Here is a 26,893-nt window from a genome sequence, read left to right on the forward strand (position 1 = left end):
CTCGGAACCTCCTGCATGCAAGCTGGAAGATGCTCTTCCCTGGCAGCAAGCAGCGGTATCTGGCTGGGATCTGAACACCCAGGAAAACAATATCAGAGTGCAGCAACAATGGTTCGCCTTCTCCATGACAACAGGATGCATCTTTCATAACATCTAAGAGAGCTGCCATCTGTCTCTTCAATTATTGGACTACCCATTTAATTATCCAGCAACAGAGACTTTATTTGGCATATGGGCATGAAAAAATAAATGGTTTGTTCTATATATTCTTCTCTGAACAGTTACACCATTTGGGACTACGACAGATCATTACAAGAGAAGTCTGGGAGGCTCTCTGGGTTGCAATCGGAGGAGTCCACGAGGTGTGTCAAGGGGCGCTCCTGTGCCTGGCAGCTTCCCAGCCAGGGCCCCAGGCCAAAGGTCTCCCTCTCGGGGGGCTCCTGGCACCCCTGCTGCCTGGCAGGCAAGAGCTGAGCCCTTCAGTGGCACCTCCCAGGCTGCCCTCAGGAGGAGGTTACAGGAAGAGGGACCAGGGCTAGGTTGCGTTAAGCTGTGTGCACGAAGGTGGCTTCAAAAAGCATGCAAGCCCCACACCACAGATCCACAAAAAAATTAGGCACACAATGCGTGCTTTTCCAAGCGAACCTCACTGTATCAGCACTTCTCAGACCATTCTGCTTTCTCCTCCTCCTCCTCCTCCTCCTCCTCCTCCTCCTCCTCTCAAAGACTCTCTCCAGGCAAAAAAGGCCTTCCCCTCTGCCCTCGACGTTGTGAGGCCTCCTGGAAAGCAGGAGGAGCTGCCCGGCTTCTGCTGTGCTTCCCGAGGTTCCTCAGGGCCCAGCTGGCCAGAAGCACTCCGACGACGAAGGATCCCGGCAGCCACACAACCATGCTTCTAATCGGGCCTCTTCTGCCCTCCCCCCCGGAGGCCCTGAGGAGGATCAAATTAGTATCTGCGTAGAGCAAGCACAGGATTCCCAGCAGCCAACTTCCCCTGCAAAGGGCCCTGCCTGGCACGGACCTGGGCTAGCAAAACACCTGCCCCCTAACTGGCGGCCCCATCACCGCAAGCGCCTTTATTTGCCTCTATCAACAAGGTAACTACAGACAGAAGACACTGCAGAATGCCGGGAGGGGTCTCGGAGACCTTCTAGGCCAGCCAACCCCCTGCGGGGTAAAGGAAGCGGCTACAGCATCCATGAAGACTGGCGCAGCGAGCGCGACGGAGGCCTGGGTGGGCCCCCTTGGCACACGGGCCCCCACCCCACCCAGGAGGCCCCACTCCCCCTCGGCCGGCTGCCGCCTCCCCTCTCCCTGCCCGCACACCGCCTCTTTCCTCCTCTCACACTGTTTGCAAGCACTTTCTGCTTCCACGTGGGGAGCAGCAGCAGCAGCAGCAGAGGAGGCAGCAGGGGGTGGGCGGGGTGAGCGCAAAAGAGCAGGAACTGTATGCAGCGGGGGACACTTCAAGGCGGGAGGGATACCTTTAAGGGCAGAGGAGGATGCACTCCCCCCCCCCGCTGGCATTCACTTAAAAAATGGTCCAGTGGGGCGGCAGCGTTCCTCCCCGCTGCCCCATCCTCTCCTCGGCCTGGAAGTAGCCCACGTGCACGCTGGGCACGTTCGTGTGCACACGCACGGGATACTTCCAGTCCACGGAGACGGCAGGGCGTCAGGGGGGAGTGCACCCTCCCCTGCCCTTAAAGTTATCCCCTCCGCCTTCAAACCTTCCTAACCACCTAGGGTTCGAACCTGTTCAGAGGCCCGTAAAAGGTTCATGCACATCCCTAGCCCACCGGCCAGCAGCAAAGCTTGGGGAGGGGCACAGCCCTATGGGGCGGATGGGCCTGTGTTCCGGGGACACCCTGGAACACCAGTAGCTCCACCCCTGTCCCTGACAGAGGCCTGTCTAGCCTCTGCTTGGAAACCTCCAGAGAAGGAGAGCCCCAACTGCGGAGACAGGCTGTTCCACTGTTGAAGAGTTCTTAGAGTTAAGAAGGTCCTCTTAACATCTAGCCTAAATCTGCACCCTTGCAATTGCCACCATTGGTTCTAGTCCTGCCTCAAGAGCAACAGAGAGCACGTCTGCCCCCCCTTCCATGTGGTCACCCTCCAGATATTGGAAGACGACGGCTCTCATATCCCACCCTCGCTGTAGTCTTCTTTTCTCCAGGCTAAACAAGCTCCAGCTCCGCCAAACACTCCTCATAGGATGTGGTTTCCAGACCCCTCACCATCTTTGCTGCCCTCTTCTGAACCCATCCGAGTTCATCAGCCTTCTTTTTAAAATGTGGGGCCCAGAATCAGACAGTCTTACAAGTGAGGTTGGACGTGGCTGGATTGCAAGAGAACGCAGCGTTGGTCACTTACCGTGAAGGCTTCTTCTTACTGCGGGATCCGAGGACATCTCAGAGTGGGTCATCTTCTCCACGTGGCTCAAAGGCAGGACTATGCAAATTAGCTGAAGAAGGCTTGAAGAACCTAGGGAGGATAACCCTGCTCAGTTCTTTTAGGCCAAGAAGCAGAATAGGAAACTTGAGAGAACAATGAAAGGAAATATAAAGATAAAAGCAGAGCACAGGAATGCAGTCAATGTCCAACAGAGCATGGAAAAAATCATAGCCAACAATATCGTCCCAAAGAGTAGGTGGTGGGGCGGGGGGGGCCCCACTGGGCAGGTCGAGATGTCCTCAGATCCAGCAGCAAGAAGCCGCCTTCACAGCAAGTGCCCAAAGCTCTGTTCTCTGCTGCTGAATCCGAGGACATCTCAGAGTGGGACATACCACAGCCCTGTCCACAAGTTTTGGGAGGGAGCACCCACGCCTACTCAGAAGGAAGAGCCTGCTGAAGGACCCATCTACCAAAAGCTGCCTGAGCATAAGTGTCCATTTTGTAACATCTGATAAATGTAGATGGAGCCCTCCAGGTGACCGCTCTGCAGATTTCCTGAACTGGAGCATTCATGGAGAATGCAGCAGACGCTTATGCTGCTCTGGTGGAATGAGCAAGTGAACATGTAGGAGAATGGAGGTTCTGAGATGCATAAGCCAAGGATAGGCAGGTCTTGATCCATCTGACAATGATCCATCTGGCAGGGCTGTCCCTAATGGGGTGCAGGGATGTGGGTGAATCAGCATGTGCGGGGCCCCCTTAACATTTCAAATACATAAATAAATAAATCTATTTAAAAATTTGTTAGCAACCACTAGGGGTTTCCTGTAAGATGCTGGCAATTGCCATTTGTGTTTCATGGCTTCCACGAATGGTTCTTGGGAAGGCAGCGCTAAGTTATTGGTTTTTGGTTTTGGAAACATCAAACCACTTTTGGTAAGTGGTTGGGGTTGCATGGTAGGCAGAGATTGTAGACCTAGGGGGAAAAATGGCCTTGCTCATGAGCAGCCCCAAATCAGTAGGTTGGAATAGCCTGTGAGGAGCCACCACATTATCTGGGCCCTGGCCATTAGACCCTCCACCTTCTTCTTTATAAAGTGGATCAACATCCAGTTCCCCGGGCATGTCATCAATAGGTATAATTTCAGTATCAGCCTCAAGCAGGGTGATGGGACCCGGGTTGGAAGGTGTCTTATTTGGGGCTGCCAGAGGAGGCCGTCTGGGGTCAGGGGAGTCAAGCCCTGACAATACAGGGGAGTATACGCTCCCACCACAGTTTGGATCCCTGGGACAGTTTGGATTTGTTTTTCTTTGATCTTTTGGTGTTTACATGTTTTTCCTTTGACTTTTTAGGTGAGGGGCTCTTAGACGTGGAAGGTGACGAATTAGAAGAGGAAGTACGTTCCCTCCTGGTTCTTTTTCGGCTTGGCCTGGTCTGATTGGTGAAACAACTAAACCAGGGTATCCTGGAAGCAGGATTCACATGCTGGGTGCATTTCAGTTGGAAAATCCATGGGAGGGGGAAGGCAGCGGCTTGGTAGTGGGGAGGTAAACCAACATGGGCAAAGTGCACCAACTGTAGAGAAGCTGTGGCACTGTGTGGTGCTGGATCGAGGGAGCCCGCCCCTCTCAAATTCGACCCCAGTAGCCCCATAGTTGCAGCGAAGGAGGAGGCAGAAGCATGGCCTTGCAAAGGCCCAGCGCTGGAGGTTCTCACTGAAACATGAGCCGTCTGGGTGGTGGTGGTGGTGTTCCAGCATGTGTCTGCTCCCCGGCTCACTGCCCTGCTTGTGGTTGGAATGGCAGGTGCAGGGGAGGCAGCTTTGTTCTTTGCTGCCTCAGCAGCAGTGGCGCTCAGTGGGGCTGGGAGCGAGGGAGCAGCCTGGCCCACACCACACGAGCTGGTCTCTCCTCATTCGGAGGGCAGGAGACCCGGCGCGACGTCCTCCTGGTACAGCGAAGGCCCACCTGGGGCTGCTTCGGTCAAGGTTGAGTGGGAAGACTGGATCAGTTGAGGCAGGCCAGTCTGGTTCTTCCCTTTCGGCAGCAGAATGTGGCCAGTCCGCTGGGAGTGCTCCATGGCAAGAAGAGCAGGGAAACAGACACAAGTGGAGGGAGGTAAAAAACGGGGGAAAGAGGCGAGCGGAGGTTGTTTGTTTTCAACAACAAACACTAGGCAAGGAGCAAGATAAGAGGATAAAAGGAAGCTGAGCTGGGATAATAAGAAACCAAACAGAAGGAACAAGGATTGAGCTAACAAGAAGAGGGAGGGAGGGAGGGAGGGTTCTGCCTAGAGCCAGGGCAGGACTGAAAGAGCTGTGTGGGGTTCTCCTCTCCAGGTTCTTAAAGGCTTCTTCAACTAATTTGCATAGTCCTACCTTGGAGCCATGTGGAGAAGATAACTCACTCTAAGATGTCCTCGGATTCAGCAGCAGCAGAGAATGCAGAAAAATCACAACATCCATCTCTTGATACTATTGTATCTGCAGTTTCAAGAACCAAGAGCCATTCTTCCCAAAGTGAGAAACACGGGCAGATGATTAAGTGGGGGGGGGGGGGCCGCAGGAGCAAGTATCAGCCCAGAACCTTCCACCCCAAATTCTGTGCATGACTTGATCACAACCCTTGTGCTGCCTGTCCAACATACTCTTGCATACAAGGAATGGAGTTCTTTTTGAAACAGCAAAGCTTCCTTTGGAAAACAGAGTTGGTTCAGTGGAGTTGACCTTGGTGCTGAGCAATCTGGGCTCACATCTTATCTTGGCTACCAATCCCCTAGGTGGCCTCAATTCGCTAAATACATAAGAAAAGGTGACTGCCCTCATAGGATTATTACTGCTTATACAGGTGAAACTCGAAAAATTAGAATATCGTGCAAAAGTTCATTAATTTCAGTAATGCAAATTAAAAGGTGAAACTGATATATGAGATAGATGCATTACATGCAAAGCGAGATAAGTCAAGCCTTAATTTGTTATAATTGTGATGATCATGGCGTACAGCTCATGAGAACCCCAAATCCACAATCCCAGAAAATTAGAATATTACATGAAACCAATAAAACAAGGATTGTAAATAGAACAATATCGGACCTCTGAAAAGTATAAGCATGCATATGTATTCAGTACTTGGTTTGGGCCCCTTTTGCAGCAATTACTGCCTCAATGCGGCGTGGCATGGATGCTATCAGCCTGTGGCACTGCTGAGTTGTTATGGAAGACCAGGATGCTTCAACAGCGGCCTTCAGCTCTTCTGCATTGTTTGGTCTCATGTCTCTCATCCTTCTCTTGGCAATGCCCCATAGATTCTCTATGGGGTTCAGGTCAGGCGAGTTTGCTGGCCAATCAAGCACAGTAATCCCATGGTCATTGAACCAGGTTTTGGTACTTTTGGCAGTGTGGGCAGGTGCCAAGTCCTGCTGGAAAATGAAGTCAGCATCCCCATACAGCTCGTCTGCGGAAGGAAGCATGAAGTGCTCCAAAATCTCCTGACAGACGGCTGCGTTGACCCTGGACTTAATGAAGCACAGTGGACCAACACCAGCAGATGACATGGCTCCCCAAATCAACACAGACTGTGGAAACTTCACACTGGACTTCAAGCATCTTGCAGTGTGTGCCTCTCCATTCTTCCTCCAGACTCTGGGTCCTTCTCCAAATGAGATGCAAAAGTTGCTCTCATCAGAAAAGAGGACTTTGGACCACTGAGCAACAGACCAGTTCTTTTTTTCTTGAGCCCAGGTAAGACGCTTCTGACGTTGTTTGTTGTTCAGGAGCGGCTTGACAAGAGGAATACGACATTTGAAGCCCATGTCCAGGATCCGTCTGTGTGTGGTGGCTCTTGATGCACTAACTCCAGCCTCAGTCCACTCCTTGTGAAAGTCCCCAACACTTTTGAATGGCCTTTTCCTGACAATCCTCTCCAGGCTGCGGTCATCCCTGCTGCTTGTGCACCTTTTTCTTCCACACTTTTCCCTTCCACATAACTTTCTATTAATGTGCTTTGATACAGCACTTTGGGAACATCCAACTTCTTTTGCAATTACCTTTTGAGGCTTTCCCTCCTTATGGAGGGTGTCAATGATGGTTTTCTGCACAACTGTCAAGTCAGCAGTCTTTCCCATGATTGTGATTCCTAATGAACCAGACTGAGAGATCATTTAAAGGCTCAGGAACCCTTTGCAGGTGTTATGGATTGATTAGCTGATTGGAGTGGGACACCTGGAGCCTAGACTGTTGAACCTTTTCACAATATTCTAATTTTCTGGGATTGTGGATTTGGGGTTCTCATGAGCTGTACGCCATGATCATCACAATTATAACAAATTAAGGCTTGACTTATCTCGCTTTGCATGTAATGCATCTATCTCATATATTAGTTTCACCTTTTAATTTGCATTACTGAAATTAATGGACTTTTGCACGATATTCTAATTTTCCGAGTTTCACCTGTATTAATAGTGAGGCATCGATTAACAATGGTGGGGCAGGGGGGGATTTCACCTTCCAATGAAGTCCTTCCCTCCACCCCCTTTAAAGAAATCCATTAAAATAAGTTTACACCTGCAAGCAGCAACCTCCTTTAACACAGTAATTGTACAAAAGGACATTCCACATGATCATATTTTAGTACATGTTGTCCTTAAGTTCAAAGGTTCTGTAGTCAGGAGAGCATGTTTTCCAAGCACTTGCTGCATATACAATATCCAGCATGTGAGAGGGTCTTCATGATATCCTTCCCTCCCTGTGCAGTTTATCCTCCTAGTAAAGGAGTTACTAACAAGGCAATATTTGGAGTCTCAAACTGTAAATGGTAGAAACCAAAAGTGACTTCCTTCGTGAGGCAGAACATCTTTCTGCGCCATTTTGGGTTTTGATTGACTGACCGAAGAGGACAAGCCTGTGCAAGTGGGAAGAATGACTCAGTGCAGATGGTAATAGAAGTCGACACTGCTAGAAGCATGGATGGGGTGGAAATTCCAGCCTTCAAGGAAACACTAAGAGGCTTTGACAGCCAGTGAAATGGCAAATCTCTAGCAACGGAAGATCACGGACCAGTGACTGTGTCAACACTAGTTCTTGAGCTGAGCACAAGTGTACATGATTGCCCACTGCATAGTATACCCGGGACAAGAAGGCTGCCATTGCACAGAGACAGTAAACTTGGTGCAAGGATATTGGGCCACTGCAGACAGAAGCCTAATCCCAAATCATCACAGCAAGACTAGCAGTACAGGGATATTCATGCTTATTATTATTACTATTATTATTATTATTTTACATTTATATCCCACTCTTCCTCCAAGGAGCCCAGAGCGGTGTACTACATACTTAAGTTTCTCCTCACAACAACTCTGTGAAGTAGGTTAGGCTGAGAGAGAAGTGACTGGCCCAGAGTCACCCAGCTAGTAACATGGCTGAATGGGGATTTGAACTCAGGTCCCTCAGGTCCTAGTCCAGCACTTTAACCACTGCATCACGCTGGCTCGACGACGACGAGTCCATGAGTGCTGAACTCATTGCTACAGTAATGCTACAGTGCTATAGTAATGGGTTGATGAGCTCTAGGACTCTTTCTCTATGATGGCCAGAAAGGGGGACCTGCAAGAACTCCTCGTGATTGAAGGAAGGAGGGAGGGGAAAGAGTCCCTTTGAATGACCCCATTTGCTTCCTTTATAGATTCCACCATGGGAGCAATTCTGTGAGTACTTACCTCAAGTGAGTACTGCCATTGCCATTAGCTTGATGGATCCAGGGAGAGGTCTGTGTGGTATGCTCCAAATAGGTGAGGGCGCCCTGGGCCATGAATTAGCAGCAGGAGCTGGTTCCCCATGTTTTCTCCATTCAAGGAGAGAACATGCAGCAGGCAGGGTCAGATATGTAGGCAGCAGATTGCTCGTGCCCTCTCAGTCGAAGACATCTGCTCTCTACAAGTGCTGTCTAGAGGTTCTAGGTGTCCCCTGAATTCCCAACACACCTCCAAGGAAAAAGTGTAACTGTATGAATTACTTTCTTGGCAGCATCTAACCCGTGCTACTTGATTCAATGCACATTTACCTAGAAGTAAGTCCCATTGTATTCAACAGGTCTTACAGACAAGTAAGCATCAGACCAAAGCTTTAAGGTGCTACCCTGCGTTACTGCCCCATCTCTGTTGCTCTTGCAAACCTTTTTCCTACTATTTTCTGTCAGTCGCTATTACATTCACTAACTGCTATATTACAAAGTCATTCATATTAAAAATGGCTAGTATAAACTGAAAACATATTCTATGTCCTCTTCTTGGGCGAATGATGCTCAGCCTGTTCTCAGCCTGGGGTTGCCCTCCCCCTGAAGGACCAGGATCGCAGTCTGGGGGTGCTCACCGATCCAGCACTGTCACTAGAGGCTCACGTGGCCTCTGTGGCCTGGAGCGCTTCAGCTGATACGCCAACTGCGCCCTTCCCTGGGCAGAGAGAGCTTGGCCACAGTCACTCCCGCTCGGGTCACCTCTCGCTTAGATGACCGCAGTGCGTTGTACGTGGGGCTGCCTTTGAAAACAGCCCAGAAACTGCAGCTGGTACAAAATAGGGCTGCGAGATTATTAACTGGGACTGGATGTTCTGATCATATTACTCCAGTGTTTTGTCAGCTGCACTGGCTCCCAGTCTGTTTCTGGATTGTGGTTTTAACCTTTAAAGTCCTAAATGGCTTGGGACCAGCTTACCTGAGAGAGCACCTTGCCCCATATGTCCCAACCCGGTCCTTAAGATCTTCTCTGGAGGCCCTCCTCCGGGTGCCCTTGCCAAATGTGGTGAAGCAGGTGGCTACTAGGGAGAGGGCCTTTTTGGTGGTTGCACCCCGTTTATGGAATAGCCTCCCCTGTTCACCTGGCTTCATCACTTGGTTCTTTTAGATGCCAGGTAAAGACCTTTCTGTTCACTCAGGCCTTTTAAAAACTGATTTTTGAAACTGATTTTTTAAAAGAGTGTTTAAATTGTTTTGTATTGCATTTTGTTTTTGTGTTGTGATTCCATGTGTTATGTGTTTTTACTTGATATTTTAATGCTATGTTGTGAGCTGCCTAGAGAACAATCTGTTATGGGGTGGCTAACAAATAAAGTTCTTTCATCATCATCATCATCATCAACGTTATATGAACTTCTGCATAATTCATAGACTAGTTCATAGTTCATATTAAATAATTCCCTCCCCATACGAGAAGAGTCCTGGATATCTCCCTCCGCCTGTGGATATCACAACTCCCAACTCTCCGACTCAGAGAAAGAGCTTCCCCAACACGACACTCCATCACAGAGGCTTCTCACAGCTACGAGAGTGGTGGAGAACGGCCAAGTGAGGCGAAGCCACTCCAGTGAGCCGGAAAGAGGCGCACTCCGCCCACTGGCCTGGTCTCCAGCCCTGCAGGGCTCAGAGCTCTGCAGCTCAGTGGAGGGAACCAACTTCGCAAACAGTCTCTCTCCTGCTGAGTTTCACATCAGATGTTGAAATGCAATTAAGTCAATATCCTTCTCCTAGTGGTGCACACATCAGGTGTTTTGTTTTTTTTAAAGGGAGAGAGCTCATTTATTTTCAAATCTGTACACAATATCAAATACCCAGATAATGAAGAGTCCCTGCAACATCAGATATTAAAGATGAAATAATTAATCTATTTGAGAATTAATTTCCCTGTCTAGCAAAAGTGTAATTAACAGTTCCTAATGTAAACCTCCTTGAAGAAAGCCTCTAATCAGCCTGTTAAAGAAGCAACCTGCAAAGTGTAATACCCTAAATATCCAAGTAAATCATATGAGGAGGAGGAGCAACAGCAGCAGCTCAAAGAGGGGGATTTGCATTGATTATCCTGCTTATCAAGCAAACACTCGATCCATCCCTTTTGGCAGTTTCTCCTTTACAGTATAAGAACAAAGGATTCCACCAACCTACAGATAAGAGTCAGAGCTCTGCAGCGAGCACTAGGATCCCTCCCTCCTGCCCTGTGCCACACATCCACACCTCTCCTCCAGAGTCTTTAGGGAAAGGGGCTGGATGCACTGGCTTACATCAGAGCAAAGAAACATGCAGCCCTTTTGGTTTCAATGCACCACCAAGGGAGGAGCTCAGAACTAACCCGAGGTTCCTACAAAGCTTCCCTGTTACAATGCAAATGGTCACACATGTAAGAAATCATAGCAATACTACTGTACGCTCTGGTGCAAAGACACGGCTCATGACTGGCCCACTCATCTGGGCAAGCGAGTCACCAGGTCATCCACAGAACCCAGCCAGACTGTCTGCTCGCGATCCACTGCTCTGCTCGGCACTGCACTGGCTAAGCAGCACTTCACCCGACGGCCCCTGCATGGTGAAAATGCTCCCAGCAGCAGGGAAAGGGCTTGGCATGGGGAGCCTCGCTCAGTCTCTGGCATGTACGTTTCACTAAGAGCCAGGTGTGGCGGCTGGAGGGCACCGCCTGGAAAGCGTGCTGCCAGCCAGGGCTTCCCCAAGTGAGTCTGTGGGCAAAACAGATTTCCTGCTACCTGGGAAGAAAGCAGGAGGACACGGGATGCTGACGCATCAGTGCTGAAGAGTAAAACCTTCTTACTTACAACACTGGGAGGCAGCAGTGGGCAGCGGCTGCTTCTGGACTTCTTCCCGAAAGGGACCCTACGGGAGAAAAGAAGGACTGATCAGGAGCCTGCAAGGGACCTTCTAGTGCAGGGCGTGCCAGGAGGAAGCAGCAATGCGGGGTGGCACTGTCCTCCCTCCTCCAGTCCAAAAAGCCCCAGTGCTCTTCTGCACCAAGGCACCGGCCTCGAATGCTGGAAATGCCCAAACAAGGACCAGTTTGATTTCACATGAGCTGCTGTGTGACTGGTTCCCACCCGCTCATGTATACAGTTTGGAAACGGATGAGGGAAGCAGAAATGAATGGGGAGGGGGCAGAGTTCCCCGCTAAAGCATGCGCATGTGCACACACAAGTTTTTCAATGTCCGTGCAGTTAATTTTAGATCCTGCTCAGATGAAATCAGAGAGGTCCCAGTCTGAATATATGTGCGTATAAACTGCCTTGATCCTGCCGCGCAGAACAAAACTCATTTTGCACACAAATGAAAGAAGTTAGAGGGAACCCTGCTGAGAGGTGCATTTATATTTTATTGGAGTCCGGCCCTGTTCTGGAATCTTTGCTGTAATATCTTTGCTGTAAACGACCTTGCACTCTGGAAATGTAGGATGCAAATATCTTAAGTTAAATAAGTTGTTGTGGGCTGAAGGAAACAAAAAGGTCTAAAACAGTATTTCCCAACCTTCTGTATCCCAAGGCACACTTACAGCTAGACGATAATGTAGGCACGCTGCACACCTGCCCCAAGCACAGGCAAACCTTTTTTTCTTTTCCTTTTTTTTTTGCCACAACTGCTGCACATTATTTATTTCTGCTTCCTTCCTCCTGCTGGGCACAAACAGCCCTAAGGGACCGCATCAGATCCCAAAGTGATGAGTTTAAATCCCTGCTTTCGGAGCTGGCTCACTTCCTTAGGCAGCAGGAGGGACGCCTCCTTCCCAGTACATTACAGGGGCGAGTCAGTTCCAAAAGCAAAAAGGTTTAACTTCCTGCTTTTGGTGATGACAAGGAGTGAATCAGCACAGAACACTGGCTGGTGCACACTGGTTGGGAAACGCTGGTCTAGAAAACTAGACAATGTGCAGGCGTTGAGCGTCAGATGACAAAAGAGTGAAAATGATATTGAGGAGGATATGGAGATTGCAGAGAAGCAGAATGAATTCTTTGCATCTGTCTCTACTGCAGAGGAGACCGAGCATTCTTAGGGACGGAGACAGAAGAACCGGGTCAAAGAGGGGTGACTAAAGATGATGTTCTAAGCTGCTTTGAAAAAGCCAGATTGCATCTCCACCCAAGAGTTCTTGAAAAATTCAACTGCAAAATCACTGATCTTAGCAAGAATAAGAAACTGATTGTATTTAAAAGTTACTAACTTCGTAACAAGTATTATGTTCTTATGAAATTGTTAAACAGTGGATTTCGAATTGGATTTTATCCCCTTAACGGAAGTTTTACTCGAATGGAGGAACTTGGTCTTACTAGAGGTTACAAAGTTTGGCCCAATATTTAGCTCTGGACAAATCAGTTTCTTCTGGGCAAACTCCTCAACAAGTATCCTGGCTTCAACAAGCTCAGATCAGCTCAATAGTTCGGAAAGAGTTACAGTTACAGGGTGGGAAACTTAGATATTTGACTGACTTTGAAGAATTAATCACCCGAAACTCTAATCATTTATTAGGCAGAATTTATAAGCTATTACTGAAGTATGAAACTGAGACTGAGCAGATAAAAGAATGTATGATAAAATGGACACAGAACTTTAACAGATCGATCAATCTCTCGGATTGGGAATACCAATGGAAAAAGAATGTGAGATTTACTTTGTGTACCAATTTAAGGGAAAATTGGTATAAGATGTTCTTTAGATGGTATATAACTCCTTTGACTATTAACAAAATAGATGATCCTTTCTCCAAGAAATGTTGGAAATGTAATTCACATTCAGGTTCATTCTACCATATGTGGTAGAGTTGCGATAAAGCTCAACAGTTTTGGAAACCAATTCATATGAAAATTGAGCAAATCTTAGAAGTTAAGATTCCCTTTCTCCCAGAAATTTTTCTTTTAAGTATGATAAAACCTTATATTCCTGCTAAATCAAACAAATTGTGTTTATATATGATTACAGTGGCTAGAATTATATATGCATCTAATTGACATATTTTGGAAATCCTTTCCTTAAACAATTGGTTTTTGAAAGTGTGGGATTATGCTTCAATTTTGAAAGTTTCAGCTTATTTATTACATTTATATATTATGTACAGTACATGGCATGTCTACTGAATCATTCATGTCTGTTTGGGAACCTTTTATAAATTATAATATCTATTATGGTCAAACTTTGTTCCCATTTTCTGGATTTGACTTACAGTGTTTTCGATATGTAACTTACAAGAAGCTGATCAGATTAGATTTTACAATTCTAAGAGTCTGAATTTCTTTTGCTTTATCTTGTTCTAGATACTTTTTGTTTACTGATGTAATTAATTAGAAAAATGGTTTTTCATCATGAAAAATGACTGGTTTTAAATTGTTTTTATGGTGATTTGTCTTTGTCCTCTTTGGTATATTTCTTAATAAAAATTCTTATTAAAAAAAATTGTTAAACAGATAAAAGAACTAAGCTTGCTGAGGGAGAACCAGCATGGCTCCTGCAAAGACAAGATTTGCGTCACTAGCTTTTGGAGTTCTAGGAGAGCATCGAAAGGCCTGTGGATAGAGGTGATCCAGTTGACAAAGTATACTTGGACTTCAAAAAGCATTTAACAAGGTTCCTTATCAAAGGCTCTTGAGCAGTCATGGAATTAAGGGACAGGTTCATTCATAGAGTGGTAACTACTTAAAGGACAGGAAACAGAGAGTAGGAATAAATGGACAATTTTCACAAGAGAGAGAAGAAGTGGGGTCCCCCAGGGATCTGTATCATGTCTAGTGCTTTTTATGCATCAGTGATCTAGAAATTGAGATAAGGAGCAAGGTGGCCAAATTTGCAGATGACTCTAAATTTCAGATAAATATAGATTTTATTGCCTTTAGGGTAGTGAAATACAAAACAGATTGTGAGGAACTCCAAAAAGATCTCTCCAAATTGGGTAAGGTGGCAACAAAATGGCAAATGTGGTTCAATGTAAGTGTAAGTGATGATGAGCATTGTGGGGTGGGGATCACCATCTCACATACACACTGATGAAGTCTGAGCAGTCCATAACTGAGCAGGAGAGGGGTCATGGGGGAGAACCGACTGAAAATCTACACTCAGTGTGCAGCAGCTGTGGAAAAAGCTAATTTCATGCTAGATATAATTAGGAAGGGAACTGAAAATAAAATTGCTAATATTATAATGTCTTTATACAAATCTATGGTCTGGCCACACTTGAAATACTGTGTAAAGTTCTGGTCACCATATCTCAAAAATGATATTGTAGAACTGGAAAAGGTGCAGAACGGAGCATTGGTCACTTACCGTGAAGGCTTCTTTTGGTTGCTGCAGTCAAGGCCATCTCCATGGGTTATCCCCCGCCCGTGCTCCAAGGCAGGACTATGCTAATTAGCTGAAAGATAGAAGTCTCTAGAGCCTGAGGGGGATGACCCCGCCCAGTTCTTACAGGCCAAGTTAGCAAAGAAAGACTGACCTATATTTCCAGCCACAGATTAAGCTACATGGGGTAAATCATAGGAAGCTAGAACAGACAGGTGAGTTGGATGGACATACGATACTGAAGAGCGCTTGCCAGCTGGAAGAGTGATCTAATCCCAGCACTCGGACTAAACGAGTAAAACAAAAACAGCCACACCCCACCACCATCAGGAGCAACCCAAGAGCGGCTAGCCGGGAGGGCCGAGATGGGCTTGACTGCAGCAACCAGAAGAAGCCTTCACGGTAAGTGACCAATGCTCCGTTCTCGGCTGCTGCCAATCAAGGCCATCTCCATGGGACATACCAAAGCCGGTACGTCACCAGGGAGGGATGCGCTCTTGGCCGCTCCTGCAGAAGCGCCCTTGCAGAACTCGCCTACCAAAAGCCACCTAGGTGGAGGCATAATGTCCACTTTAAAATGCTGCGTGAACGTAGACGGGTTATTCCAGGTTGCAGCCCTACAGATTTCCTGGACTGCTGCATTGGGTGGAAAAAGGGGGCTGAGGTTGCTGCCACCCTCGTTGAGTGGGCCGTGATATATAAGGGAGGCCGAATGTTTTGTGCACCAGAACGATACACGCGGTAATCCATCTGGCAATAGTTGGAGAAGTCACTGCCTCACCTATAGATCCTGGTAGAAGGAAACGGAGACAGTCAGTTTTATGGAATGAGACTGAGCTGCTGATATAGGTCCAAGTTGTGCCAGTTACACCTGAGAGTGCTTGGTTGTGGATGGACCTTGGTCCTTAGGATGTCAGGAGAAAGTCAAAGTCGGACAAATATCCTAGGTTCCTCTGTGAGGCCAATGGAGAGGGTTCCACTGTGTTAGGGAGCCTGCTAACCTCTGGTCATCTGCCCGATAAATCTCATGCACAGGAAGGGAACTGGACAGGTGTCCAACTGATGTACTGAGGGAGAGGTTGGCAGGTAGCACCCCTCAGGAACGATGACACTGCCTGCCTTAGGCTAGGCTGCAAGCAGTACAACAACTCTCTGGAATTAGTTGGGTGCGGCCATCCAACTATATGGCCATGGACCTTCTATCCTAGCTGGTGGTGGTGGGAGGAGGGAGTTCCACCCGGGAAGAACAGTTAGGCAAGAATGTTAAGATAGCTGGAGAGAGTCCAGAGATTATAAGCCTTTGAGAGGTTATGAGCCTGTGGTAATATATCCCATGATGGAAATAGCGGTAGTCACAAAAAACAGTGATATTGATCGAGGCATTGCCCTGTACCATCATCTCATGGCTAAGATGGTTTGTATGGAGAGAGACTGTCGATAGGCTAGATCGAGATGGAATGAGTCGACTATGAGCCCCTGGTGGCGCAGTGGTAAAACTGCCGCCCTGTAACCAGAAGGTTGCAAGTTCGATCCTGACCAGGGGCTCAAGGTTGACTCAGCCTTCCATCCTTCCAAGGTCGGTAAAATGAGTACCCAGAATGTTGGGGGCAATATGCTAAATCATTGTAAACCGCTTAGAGAGCTCTGGCTATAAAGCGGTATATAAATGTAAGTGCTATTGCTATTGCTATTGCTATACAGTTGGTGCTTGCCATGTCACTACCTGTAACGGGGGACCCAGTGGAGATTAAAACAGTGAGTCATATCCTTACTGCCCGGAGGGAGTCTTGATATGTCCTATTGGGTGCTGCAGATGAGCTCCCCTAGGAACCATGGCTGTTACATGACCCTAGAGAGGGTATCTAAGATAGGAATGGGTCAATGTGGCCCTGGTTACTATTAGGCCATGCACTGGACCTGGCTGCTCGTCCCACTCTACAGAGGAGGCAGACCTCAAAGGTCTAGGACTCGTGTTGCCGAGTGGCTGGACAATGGCTCATTTATGAAAGCCCATGTGGACTATGCTGTACTGGGTAGGAGGTATGTCACTGAAGCCTAGTACTGCCATCTTGGTAGTTGAGTCAGGGAGTGGAGATCTGAGGCAAAGTATATTTGTTTTAGGGGTAATACGATGTACCTTCCCTTTCACCAATTTGTGTTTGGAAATGAGGTATACTACTCTCAGGGGTGAGCCCTCATACCTGTGACCAGAGATGCTGATGTGACTGAGGCCTTCCTTTGTTGGAGGTGGCAGCTACACCTGCATGCCAGCGCTTGACCCAGGTGGGAAGGCTGGGTGGGACTGTGGACCTGTAGTCCTACCATGATTGGAGGAGGCTGCCCACTGCTGTGTTGTTGTTAATTTGGCAGTGTTCACATTGTATATTAATTGTGGGAAATCCAGAAGGGTTAACAGGGCCGGAAGGACTGTTGATGTGAACTTCCTCGCCAGCTAACTGGAGGTAGATGAGGGCTATCCTCAGGGACTTTGCTCATAGGTGGCATCTATCCAGGTGGTCTCTCTGACCCGCCTCCATACTACCCCAGAGATCCAGAGCCAGGAGGGTGAAGGAATCAGCCTCCTAAGGGGGTATGACTCTGGGCTTCATGCAGCCACCCTATGAGGCTAGGGTGGGGCCTTGGAAGGGGAGAATTGGAAGGGGCCAGGCTATCAGTGCCTGTGGTCAGAGGCCTTATTAAGGTTCAAATTAGGTGCATGAGAGCAGCGAAGATAGTATGCACATGTTCCCCAATAACGGTATGTTAACGGTAGAGCAGAAGTACAGCAAAGGATCCTATGTCTCATGGGAGGGCATGAGACCTCCAACTAGACGCCTGTCTTTAGTAAGATATGCAAATAAGCACCTCGCTGAGGTAAGTTATCTCACCGGAAGAGGGCGTACCTAGTGATAAGAGAATCACCCCAGTAGTGTAATGACAAGGACACTGAGGCCCCTGAGTACCAGTTGCAGAGGAGCAACAGCAGGAGAGACGGCATGCCCCCAACTCCTGCCCGTGGCCTCCAGCGGCATCTGGCGAGCCACCGCGCGAAGACAGGATGCTGGGCTAGCTGGGCCTTGGGCCTGATCCAGCTGGGCTGTTTGAGGCTGGGGCTCTCCTGGAAACTTAATTTTATGTTCTACTGGACTGGAGACGTAGAATGCATCATTGGCACTGACCTGGAAGGTCATTCTCCTCGGAAGTACGGGTCGCATCCTTTGCTGAGAGAAACCTCTTGTGAGGGAAAATATTAGTGTCCCTGGAAGTTCATTTGAACAAAAAATTAATTATGTCCTTTAGTGAAGAGGAGCTGGACTAGGTTGGCCATGGGCCTGATCTGGCATGGCTGTTCCTGTGCTGTTACAGAGGCAACAGACACAGACCTTGTTGTGCACCGCCCAGAGCCCTGGAAGGGGTGTAAATGCAGCAACTACATAACAAAACAACAATACTGTGGTCTCCCGTTCAAATGCATGCAGGGTTGATGCTGCTCCGCAGATTAAAAACACCCTCGCATGCCCCAGTGTAACCAGATTTTCTGGTCATAGAGACCTGTAATGTAATAAGTTTGTCAGTGTCCCATACAAATGTGGCGTAAACACATATCATGGGAGCAGCAGTGTTATGGACATGGTTATAAGGCTGTGACTCTGCCTCTAAGGGAGGAAACTTCTGCAGAAAACGAGGGAGGCCATATAGCTGACCAGAGGAGCATTTTCCTCCCTCCATTTCCCCTTTACACCCTGGAGGTTCCAAAGAAGGGAAAGGGTATTTGTCAAGATGACCCCAGAGGGCCATGCATGATTGCACCCTCACAAAGTGGGTTCTTGGCGAAGGTGCAGGAAGGGCCCTCCCAGGTTTGCTAGGACGAGCGGCCTATAAGCCAGCCAGCCGAGCTTAGTGCAAAGAGCTCTTGTGGCAAGGGTTAAAAACTCCACAAGGGAGTTAGGCCTAGGGAGGAGAGGGGGGGCCACCGCCTAGGCAGGTCTGTGGCCATAGGGAGATGCTTGCTGGCCTTGATCTTATTTATTTATTTGTTTGTTTGTTTTCTATCCCACTCATCCTCCAAGGAGCCCAGAGCGGTATACTAAACACTTGAGTTTCTCCTCACAACAACCCTGTGAAGCAGGCCAAGCTGAGAGAGACGTGACTGGCCCAGAGTCACCCAGCAAGTCTCATGGCAGTTTGTTTGCTGCAGGCCTGGGTCATGGAGACAAGGATCAGGCATCCGAAGGGGTGTGCTGAGGCCAGGGCTGCGGAGGTGACTGGGCAGGCGATGAAGGGGCCCAAAACCTGGAGAAGAAGCCTCCTTTGGAGTTGCTGCCCCGCAAAGTTTGTGGAGGAAGAATGAGAGCGGGGAGGGACTCTCTGGGCCGCCTTTTGCAGGAAGCTCCTGCAGCATCCCTGCCCCTTTTGTTCCTCCTGGGAGGCTCCCTGCTGCTTTGGCTGATATCTTGAAGATAAGCCTGAAGAGCCCGGAGGAAGGGAGGGGGGATTCAGAGGCATGGAGGATCAAGGGCTTCTGTTTGTTTGATTGTTTGTTTAAACCGGCTTCATTAGGCAAGCTGATAGGCCAGCTGGGGGGACCCACCTTTGAGCTGCCGGCCCCATGGAAAGGGCTCACCCGTTTTTGCTTTGTCCGGTTCCCAACACTGCCGATTTCGGTGGGCTTTTTCTTGCAGGCATTTTGTCTCCACGGAGTTGCTGCCCTGCAAGGCCTCTTGCCGCCTCCTTCACACCCGCTTCCCTCAGGACTCCACCTGAGTTTGGGGGTGGATTAGCCAGGGGGGTTGATTTGGCTCTCCAGCAGGAAGGAAGGAAGGAAGGAAGGAAGAAGGGCTCTCCAGCCTCTGGCTGCCTTTCCCCCCCTGGATGTCGCCTCACGCGCAGACTCACAGCCCGAGGGCGGGAGACTGGCTGCGACTTCCTTCTGCGGCCTGCATGTCGACTTATGCCAAGGCTCGGGCCCGAGGGCAGGAGACTGGCTGCGACCTCATCCTGCATCCTGCCGGGCGTCTCTGTGGAAGCCAGCAAGGACGCAACTGGTGGTGGAGCCCCGGGCCTTCTCGTGTCCCTCACTCTCCTCCTCGCAGGAGCAGACGCATTAGAGGCCTTCCTGAGGGCTCCATACAGTTAGAGAAGTAGGGGGAGAGGAGAGAGGATTGAGGGAGCAAAGCAGAGTAAAAGAGAAACAAATTCAGGGGGAAATCGGAGAGAAGAGGAAGTCTGCCTGGAGCAACGCAGGACTGTAAGAACTGGGCGAGGTCATCCCCCTCAGGCTCTAGAGGCTTCTATCTTTCAGCTAATTAGCATAGTCCTGCCTTGGAGCACGGGCGGGGGATAACCCATGGAGATGGCCTTGATTGGCAGCAACCGAGAAGAAGGCAATTAAAATGTTCAAGGATCTAGGACACCTTTCTTACAAGATAAGGCTGCAACATCTGGGGCTAGAAAAAAAGTTTAGAAAAAATTTAGAAAAAAGTGACTAAGGGGAGACACGATAGAGATTTATAAAAGTATATGCATGGTGTGAAGAAAGTAGACAGAGAGACATTTCCCAGCTGTGCTTGCTCACTCTCTCTCATATATATATATATATATATATATATAGAGAGAGAGAGAGAGAGAGAGAGAGAGAGAGAGAGAGAGAGAGTAATATATATATGAACTTCCCTGCTGGATCAGGCCCAAGAAGGCCCATCTAGTCCAGCATCCTGTTTCACACAGTGGCCCACCAGATGCCGCCTCTGAGAAGCCCACAGGCAAGAGGTGAGGGCATGCCCTCTCTCCTGCTGTTGCTCTCCTACAACTGGGATTTAGCGGCATCTTGCCTCTGACGATGGAGGTGGCCACCAAACTAGTATCCATTAATAGGCCATGAATTTATCTAAGCCCTTTTTAAAGCCATCCAAACTAGTAGCCATCACCACAGTGACCATGGCAGAGAATTCCATAGAATAATTATGCACTATGTGAAAAAGTACTTCCTCTTGTCGGTCCTAAATTTCCCAGCCTTCAGTTTCATGGAACGACCTCTGTTTCTAGTGTTGTGAGAAAGGGAGAAAAATTTCTCTCTGTCCACTCTCTCTACTCTGTGCATAATTTTCTACACCTCTTACGTCTCCCCGTAGTTGACTTTTTTCCAAACTAAAAAGCCCCCAATGCTGTAGCCTTGCCTCATAATGACATACGGAAGGTGCTCCAGGCTCCTGATCATATCTCTCTCTCACTCACTCACTCACTCACTCACTCACTCTGCATGGCTCATCCCATGAAACTGATTGCCAGGAAATTTAGGACTGAGAAAAGGAAAGATGTTTTCACACAGCGCATAATTAATCTATATAGATATAATTATATAGGAGGAGAGCTGATCTTGTGGTAGGAAGCATGAATTGTTCCCTTTGCTAAGTGGGGTCCTCCCTGGTTTGCATTTGAGTGGGAGACATGTATGAGCACTGTAAGATATCCCCCTTAGAGGATGGGGCCGCTCGGGGAAGACCCCATGGTGAACAATACAAACACACCTTCTATTGTTCGAAGAAGGAAACCTGTCACAAAGGTAGCTGAACCATTAAGACGACAAGGGAATAAAAGAGATGCTTGAAGAGAACATAGAGACTGCAGAGAAGTTCTGAACATCTGTCTTCACAGCGGGGATAAAGGGCGGATACCCGTGGCTGAACTGATCTCCTCAAGAAGGGAGACGAAAGAACTGAGCAAACAGAGGAGGCAAGAAAGGCTGTTCTAGGACATGTTGAAAAACAAAGAGATCAGCAGGTCCGGGCAGCGTCCTCCCAGATGTGCTTGAAGGAAAAGTGTCATTGCTGACCTTCTAGCCACAATATGTAACTTGTCTGTAAAACTGGGCTCCGTGACTGGAAGGCAGCCAATGGAACACAATGGAACACTTTTTTAAAAGGAGATCTAGGAAGTTACAGATGGGTTAGTTTAACAACTGTTCAAGGTAAATTGGTAGAAGGCATTTAAAAAAAAAATTAAGCATCAAAAAGGACAAACCTTGCAAAATGACTGTGCCTTAGAACAGCTGGTCATGGAACCAACCAGAGAGAAGGCAACCTTGGACTCAATCCTGAGTGGTGACCAGGACCTGGTGTGAGATGTCAGAGTTGTAGAACTATTGGAGAACAGTGACCAGAGTGTGATCCAAGTCAATTTATATGCGGGTGCAGCACTGCCAAGAAAGTTCAACACAGATGCATTGGACTTCAGAAACGGAAACTTCTCAAAAATGAGGGAACTAGTGAAAGCTACCTAGTGGCACAGTGGGGAAATGACTTGACTAGCAAGCCAGAGGTTGCCAGTTCAAATCCCTCCTGGTCTGTTTCCCAGACTAGGGGAACCACCTCTATCGGGCAGCAGCGATCTAGGAAGATGCTGAAAGGCATCATCTCATACTGCACGGGAGATGGCAATGGTCAACCCCTCCTGTATTCTACCAAAGACAGCCACAGAGCTCTGTGGGTGCCAGGAGTTGACACCAACTCGACAGCACACTTTACCTGAGTAAAAGAAAGCTGAAAGGGAAAGTCAGGAGGGTCAGATCACTCCAGAAAGCATGGAACTTATTCAAAACCATAAGAACATAAGAACAGCCCTGCTGGATCAGGCCGAAGGCCCATCTAGTCCAACACCCTGTTTCCAGCCCTCCAGACACCAATACCAGTTGCAGGGGAGCAACAGCAGGAGAGAGGGCATGCACTTGCCTCTTGCCTGTGGGCTCCCCAGGGGCATCTGGTGGGCCACTGTGTAAAAATGGCATGCTGGACTAGATGGGCCTTCTTGGGCCTGACCCAGCAGGGCTGTTCTTATGTAAAAGGAGAACCAGCATGTTTTTTTGTCTCACTAACTTTTAAAATTCTCTCAAAGTATCTCAACAAGCATGTGAATAGAGGTGATCTAGCCACCTAGTGGTGCAGCAAGGAAAAGCTTGACTAACAAGCAGAAGGCTGCTGGTTCGAATCCTCGCTGGGACTATATCGGGCAGCAGCGATATAGGAAGATGCTGAAAGGCATCATCTCATACTGCGCGGGAGGAGGCAATAGTAAGCCCCTCCTGTATTCTACCAAAAGAAAACCACAGGGCTCTGTGGGCGCCAGGAGTCAAAATCGAATTGGCGGCACACTTTACCTTTGTCAACACTGAATACTAGGAGTTTCAAAAAGCTTTTTGACTAAGTCCCTCACCAAGGAGCAATCATGGGATAAGAGGACAGGACCTTCTAAGACTTGGCAACTAGTTAAAAATAGAAAGCAAAGAGAAGGAATAAATGAAGCATGTTCACATCAGAGGGAAGAAAGAATTGGAAACTCCCAAGGATCTATATTGGAATCTGTGCTTTTAAACTTCTTAGTAAATGACTTGGAGTTAGGTATTGAAATGAGATGGCCAAGTTTGCAGACAACACCACATTACTCAGGCCTGTTGAAAGTGTCGACTCAGTGGGTGACAGCTATGAAAAAGGCAAATTCAATGCATGGGATCATTAGGAAAAGGATGGAAACTGCTAATATTGCAATGCCCCTATACAAATCTATAGTGCAGTTACCCTTGGAATACCTTGGATGGTTCTGGCTGCTGCATCTCAAAATAGATATTGTAGAGCTGAAAAGGTGCAGAAGATGGCGACCAAAACAATCAGGGCTGGCGCTCTTTCCTTATAAAAAAAGGCCTAACAGATTTGGGGCTTTTTAGTTTAGAAAAAAAGGCAAGGGGGCGGCATGACAGAGGTGTATGAAATTATGCAGGCTGCAGAGAAAATGAAGTTTCCCTCCCTCCCTCTCACAACACACACACACACACACCAGGAAATGGATTGGCAGAAGATTTAGGATGGACAAAAGAAAGCTGTTCTTCAGACCACACAGAATTAATCTATAGAATTTGCTGCCTCCCACTGTGATGATGGCTGCTAGCTTAAATAGCTTTAAAAGGAGATGAGGCACATTCACGGAGGACAAGCTACTAGTCGTAATAGCAACATGATGCCTCCAGCATCACGACCAGCGGCAGGGGAGCAACAGCGGGAGAGGGGGCCCCATGTCCTCATGGCCTGCTTGTGGTGGGCTTCAGGAAGCATCTGGTTGGCCACTGTGGAACACAGGATGCTGGACTAGTTAGATCTGGGCCCAGTCCAGCAGGGCTCTTGGGCTTTTTGCTTCAAAGACAGACTTGCCACCTCATCTGCAGGTCGTAAAACCCCCCACAAAAACCCTATACCAAAGACACCATCTCTAGGAGGTGCCAAGAGCAGCAACCTAAAGGAGCCTGGCTATAATTGTTAGAAGGTGGATTCAGAAACCCGGAGGAATGCTGTAAGAAAAGTAGAGCAAAGTAACTCACCTCTTCATCTTCCTCCAGTGAGTTGATCTGCTTAAGTTTCCTGGTGAGGTATTTGGCTTCCTCTTCTGGAATATCTGCAGAACAGCAGAGTAATCAGGCATGAAACTTGAAGAGCAAGACACACTTGGAGAGAAGAATAGCCACCTGCCTTCGTGTATGGCACATGACTAAGAAGGCAGGTTTACTTGAACAAGAGACACACAGCTTGGCAACCCAGGCCTGGAAGGAACAGAATGGTGCAGGGCCACTTGAAAAGAGAGAAAGGAACCATACCATTCAGTCATATTCTGTAGCTTGTAGATTTTTCTTGGCAACTTCAACAGGGGAATATGCCAAGAGGAAGATATAGTATTTTAATTAATGTACCTTTATTATACAGTCTATGAATGTTTGCATTATCTTTATCTAAAAAATAGCAATACATTATTGAGGGGGAGGGAGGACATATGGGACGACTGGGGGAAGGGACTGCTCAAACGGCACTGCTGGGAGTTTAGAGTTAGGTGCCCAAACATGTTTCCTTTGCAGTGAAGCTTGATTTACCTCTGCTAGTTAGTAAAGGGTATTTAGAATAAGAAATATGAAATAAGAAACATGAGAACCTTCTCATTGCTATCAATGACGTAAAGGTTTGAGCTGAGAAATTAACTCACAAGATTCATTTGCAAAATTTCCCAGCTGGATTACAGAAACAAAGTCCATTTCCGCATCAGCAAGCGCCACTGGAAACAGCACCAGCCAGGGCAGGTGCTACTTGCAAAGCGACAGAGAAGCAGGATAGGCATGAGTCGCTGGAGACAGGCAGGGCAGGAGACACAGGAGGGCGACGGGAAGAGCAGCGGCCATCGCTCTGGGAGAGCTCCAACACTTTGTACCAATAAGCCTTGGGTTTGCTAATGGAGCAAAGTGGCACTTTTCAAAGCGGTGGATCTCTTAGATTAAGCAGGAGGAGAGCAACTGTCCCTATCCGTCCCAGCCCAGCATCCTTCCAGTGGCTGCTGCTGGTGTCTACCCATATGTTTCTTTTTAGATTGTGGGCCTTGGGGACAGGGGGCCATCTTTACTTAGTTTCCTATGTAAACCGCTTTGAGAGTTTTTGTCGAAAAGTGGTGTATAAGTAGTAGTAGTAATAGTACTGAACAAGTCCTCTCCGAAGGAGGTCTTTTCCATCCCTTCTGCAAGGCGGTCAGTCGAACTCATTGGGCAGCCTTCTGTCAGGAGGGAAGATGGCACCTGCAAAAGAGTCTCCCTGCCTAAGCTCAGCAAATGAAGATGTCCATACATGATCCCCACCGCACATTAAGGTCATCTGGGGAGGTCCGTCTCCAGTTGCCACCGGTTCGTTTGGTGGCGACTCAGAGGCGGGCCTTCTCTGTAGCTGCTCCTGGGCTGATGAATGCACTCCCGGCAGAAATTCATAGTCTTAACTCCTTAATGACCTTCAAGAGAGCCCTTAAAACCCATCTGTTTGGCCTGGCCTTTCAGGGTTTTTAATTTGTTTTAATTGTTTTAATGTTAACCTGGTTTTCAGGGTTTTAATTGTTCTGATAGTTTGTTTTTTAAGATGTGTTTTAATTAGTGTTCATATTTATATTTCTGTTTTAACTGTTATTAGTTTTAATAGTTTCTGTTTTTAATTGTAAACCACCCTGAGCCATTTTGGAACAGCGGTATAAAAATCGAATGAATGAACGAATGAATGAATGAATATGGGGAAGATGTTCCCTCAGGCACTGGCGCCCAGGCCTGAAGCTTCAAAAGGTTAAACCCAGGACCTTACTGGTATGTAACCAGTGAAGCACATTCCACAGTTCAATTCCTGACAATTCCAGTTAACAACTCCCAAGTGTATCAACAGGGAATGGGGTCAACGTAGATGCGAATTAGTCAAGGGGAAGGGGAGTTAGCCCCAGCTGCTCTTTACCCCACAGGGGAAAATATACAAGTGCCTGCATGCTTCCCCTCATAAGGCAGCAAGCTGTTTGCAAGGGGGAGCAATTTTAATTGGGGAGGGGGTCATAGCTGCCCTTCCATAGCAATATGACCCTGATCCAAACCAGCCCACTCTTGTAGCTACTTTCCATTAGAACACCCCAACATGAGTTGAGGTGTTATGGGAAAAGAGCTGGTCTTGTGGTAGCAAGCATGACTTGTCCCCTTAAGCTAAGCAGGATCTGCCCTGGTTGCATATGAGAGGGAGACTAGAAGTGTGAGCAGCACTGGAAGAGATTCCCCTCAGGGGATGGAGCCGCCACTCTGGGAAGAGCAGAAGAAGGTTCCAGGTTCCCTCCCTGGCAGCATCTCCAAGAGAGGGCTGAGAGGAGAGACTCCTGCCTGCAACCTCGGAGAAGCCGCTGCCAGCCTGTGAAGACCATACTGAGCTAGGTGGATCAAGGGTCTGACTCAGTATATGCTAGCAGCTTCCTCTGTTCCTATGAGTTCTATTTATGGCTCTATCATGAGACCTTATCTGCAGAACTCCTATGCTGCACCTGCTTTGGTCCTGAAAATGAATCTTTCAACCACTGGTGTTTCCCCCCTCAGTGTGCTCCCAAGAGTGCATATTCTACTGTGGAGCCTCCAAAGCAGACTCACTGCCACCTTCTGGCCAAGAAGTGGCGAGGCGTTTTTTCATTCTCCCTGCTGAGCAAAGAGGCACCTTTAAAAAGTGGTGATTCTCTTTATTTTGCATAAGAACAGCCCTTCTGGCCGTGCCCAATCAGGGGCCACAAAGGCAGCCCTAGACACGTCCCCCGTGTCTGACGTCAGATGCGGGGCATTATTTTGGTCCCAAACGGGGCCACGCAGCCCCGTTTGGAGCTGAAATCGGCCCGCGCGTTGGAGCAACTCTCCCTGCCTTAAAGGCAGGAAGAGCTGCTCTTGGTCCCGCTGCCAATGCAGCGGGGCCGATCAATCTCCCTCGCATACAGGGCCACGGAGCCCCATTTAGGAGAGAGACCGGCCCGCGCTGCATTTGCAGCACAGCCGGAACGGCTCTCCCTGCCTTTAAGTGGGCCGATCTCCTTTGCAGACGGGGCCGCGCGACCCCAT

General features: G+C 48.2%; 1 protein-coding gene across 8 annotated transcripts in view; it reads right to left on the bottom strand.

Annotated features, from left to right (window-relative positions):
- The window catches only part of UNC13B (unc-13 homolog B), a 267,593-nt gene that overhangs the window by 169,673 nt on the left and 71,027 nt on the right, over nucleotides 1-26,893 (bottom strand). For all 8 annotated transcript variants that reach the window (XM_053291916.1, XM_053291917.1, XM_053291914.1 and 5 more), the window contains 2 exons: nucleotides 23,843-23,916; nucleotides 10,983-11,040 (listed from right to left, as the gene is read on the bottom strand). In XM_053291916.1, coding sequence (XP_053147891.1) covers nucleotides 10,983-11,040; nucleotides 23,843-23,916 — 132 coding nt within the window. The remainder of the gene's footprint in view (nucleotides 1-10,982; nucleotides 11,041-23,842; nucleotides 23,917-26,893) is intronic.

Source organism: Hemicordylus capensis, chromosome 2, assembly GCF_027244095.1.
Source record: "Hemicordylus capensis ecotype Gifberg chromosome 2, rHemCap1.1.pri, whole genome shotgun sequence".
Taxonomy (NCBI): Eukaryota; Metazoa; Chordata; class Lepidosauria; order Squamata; family Cordylidae; genus Hemicordylus; species Hemicordylus capensis.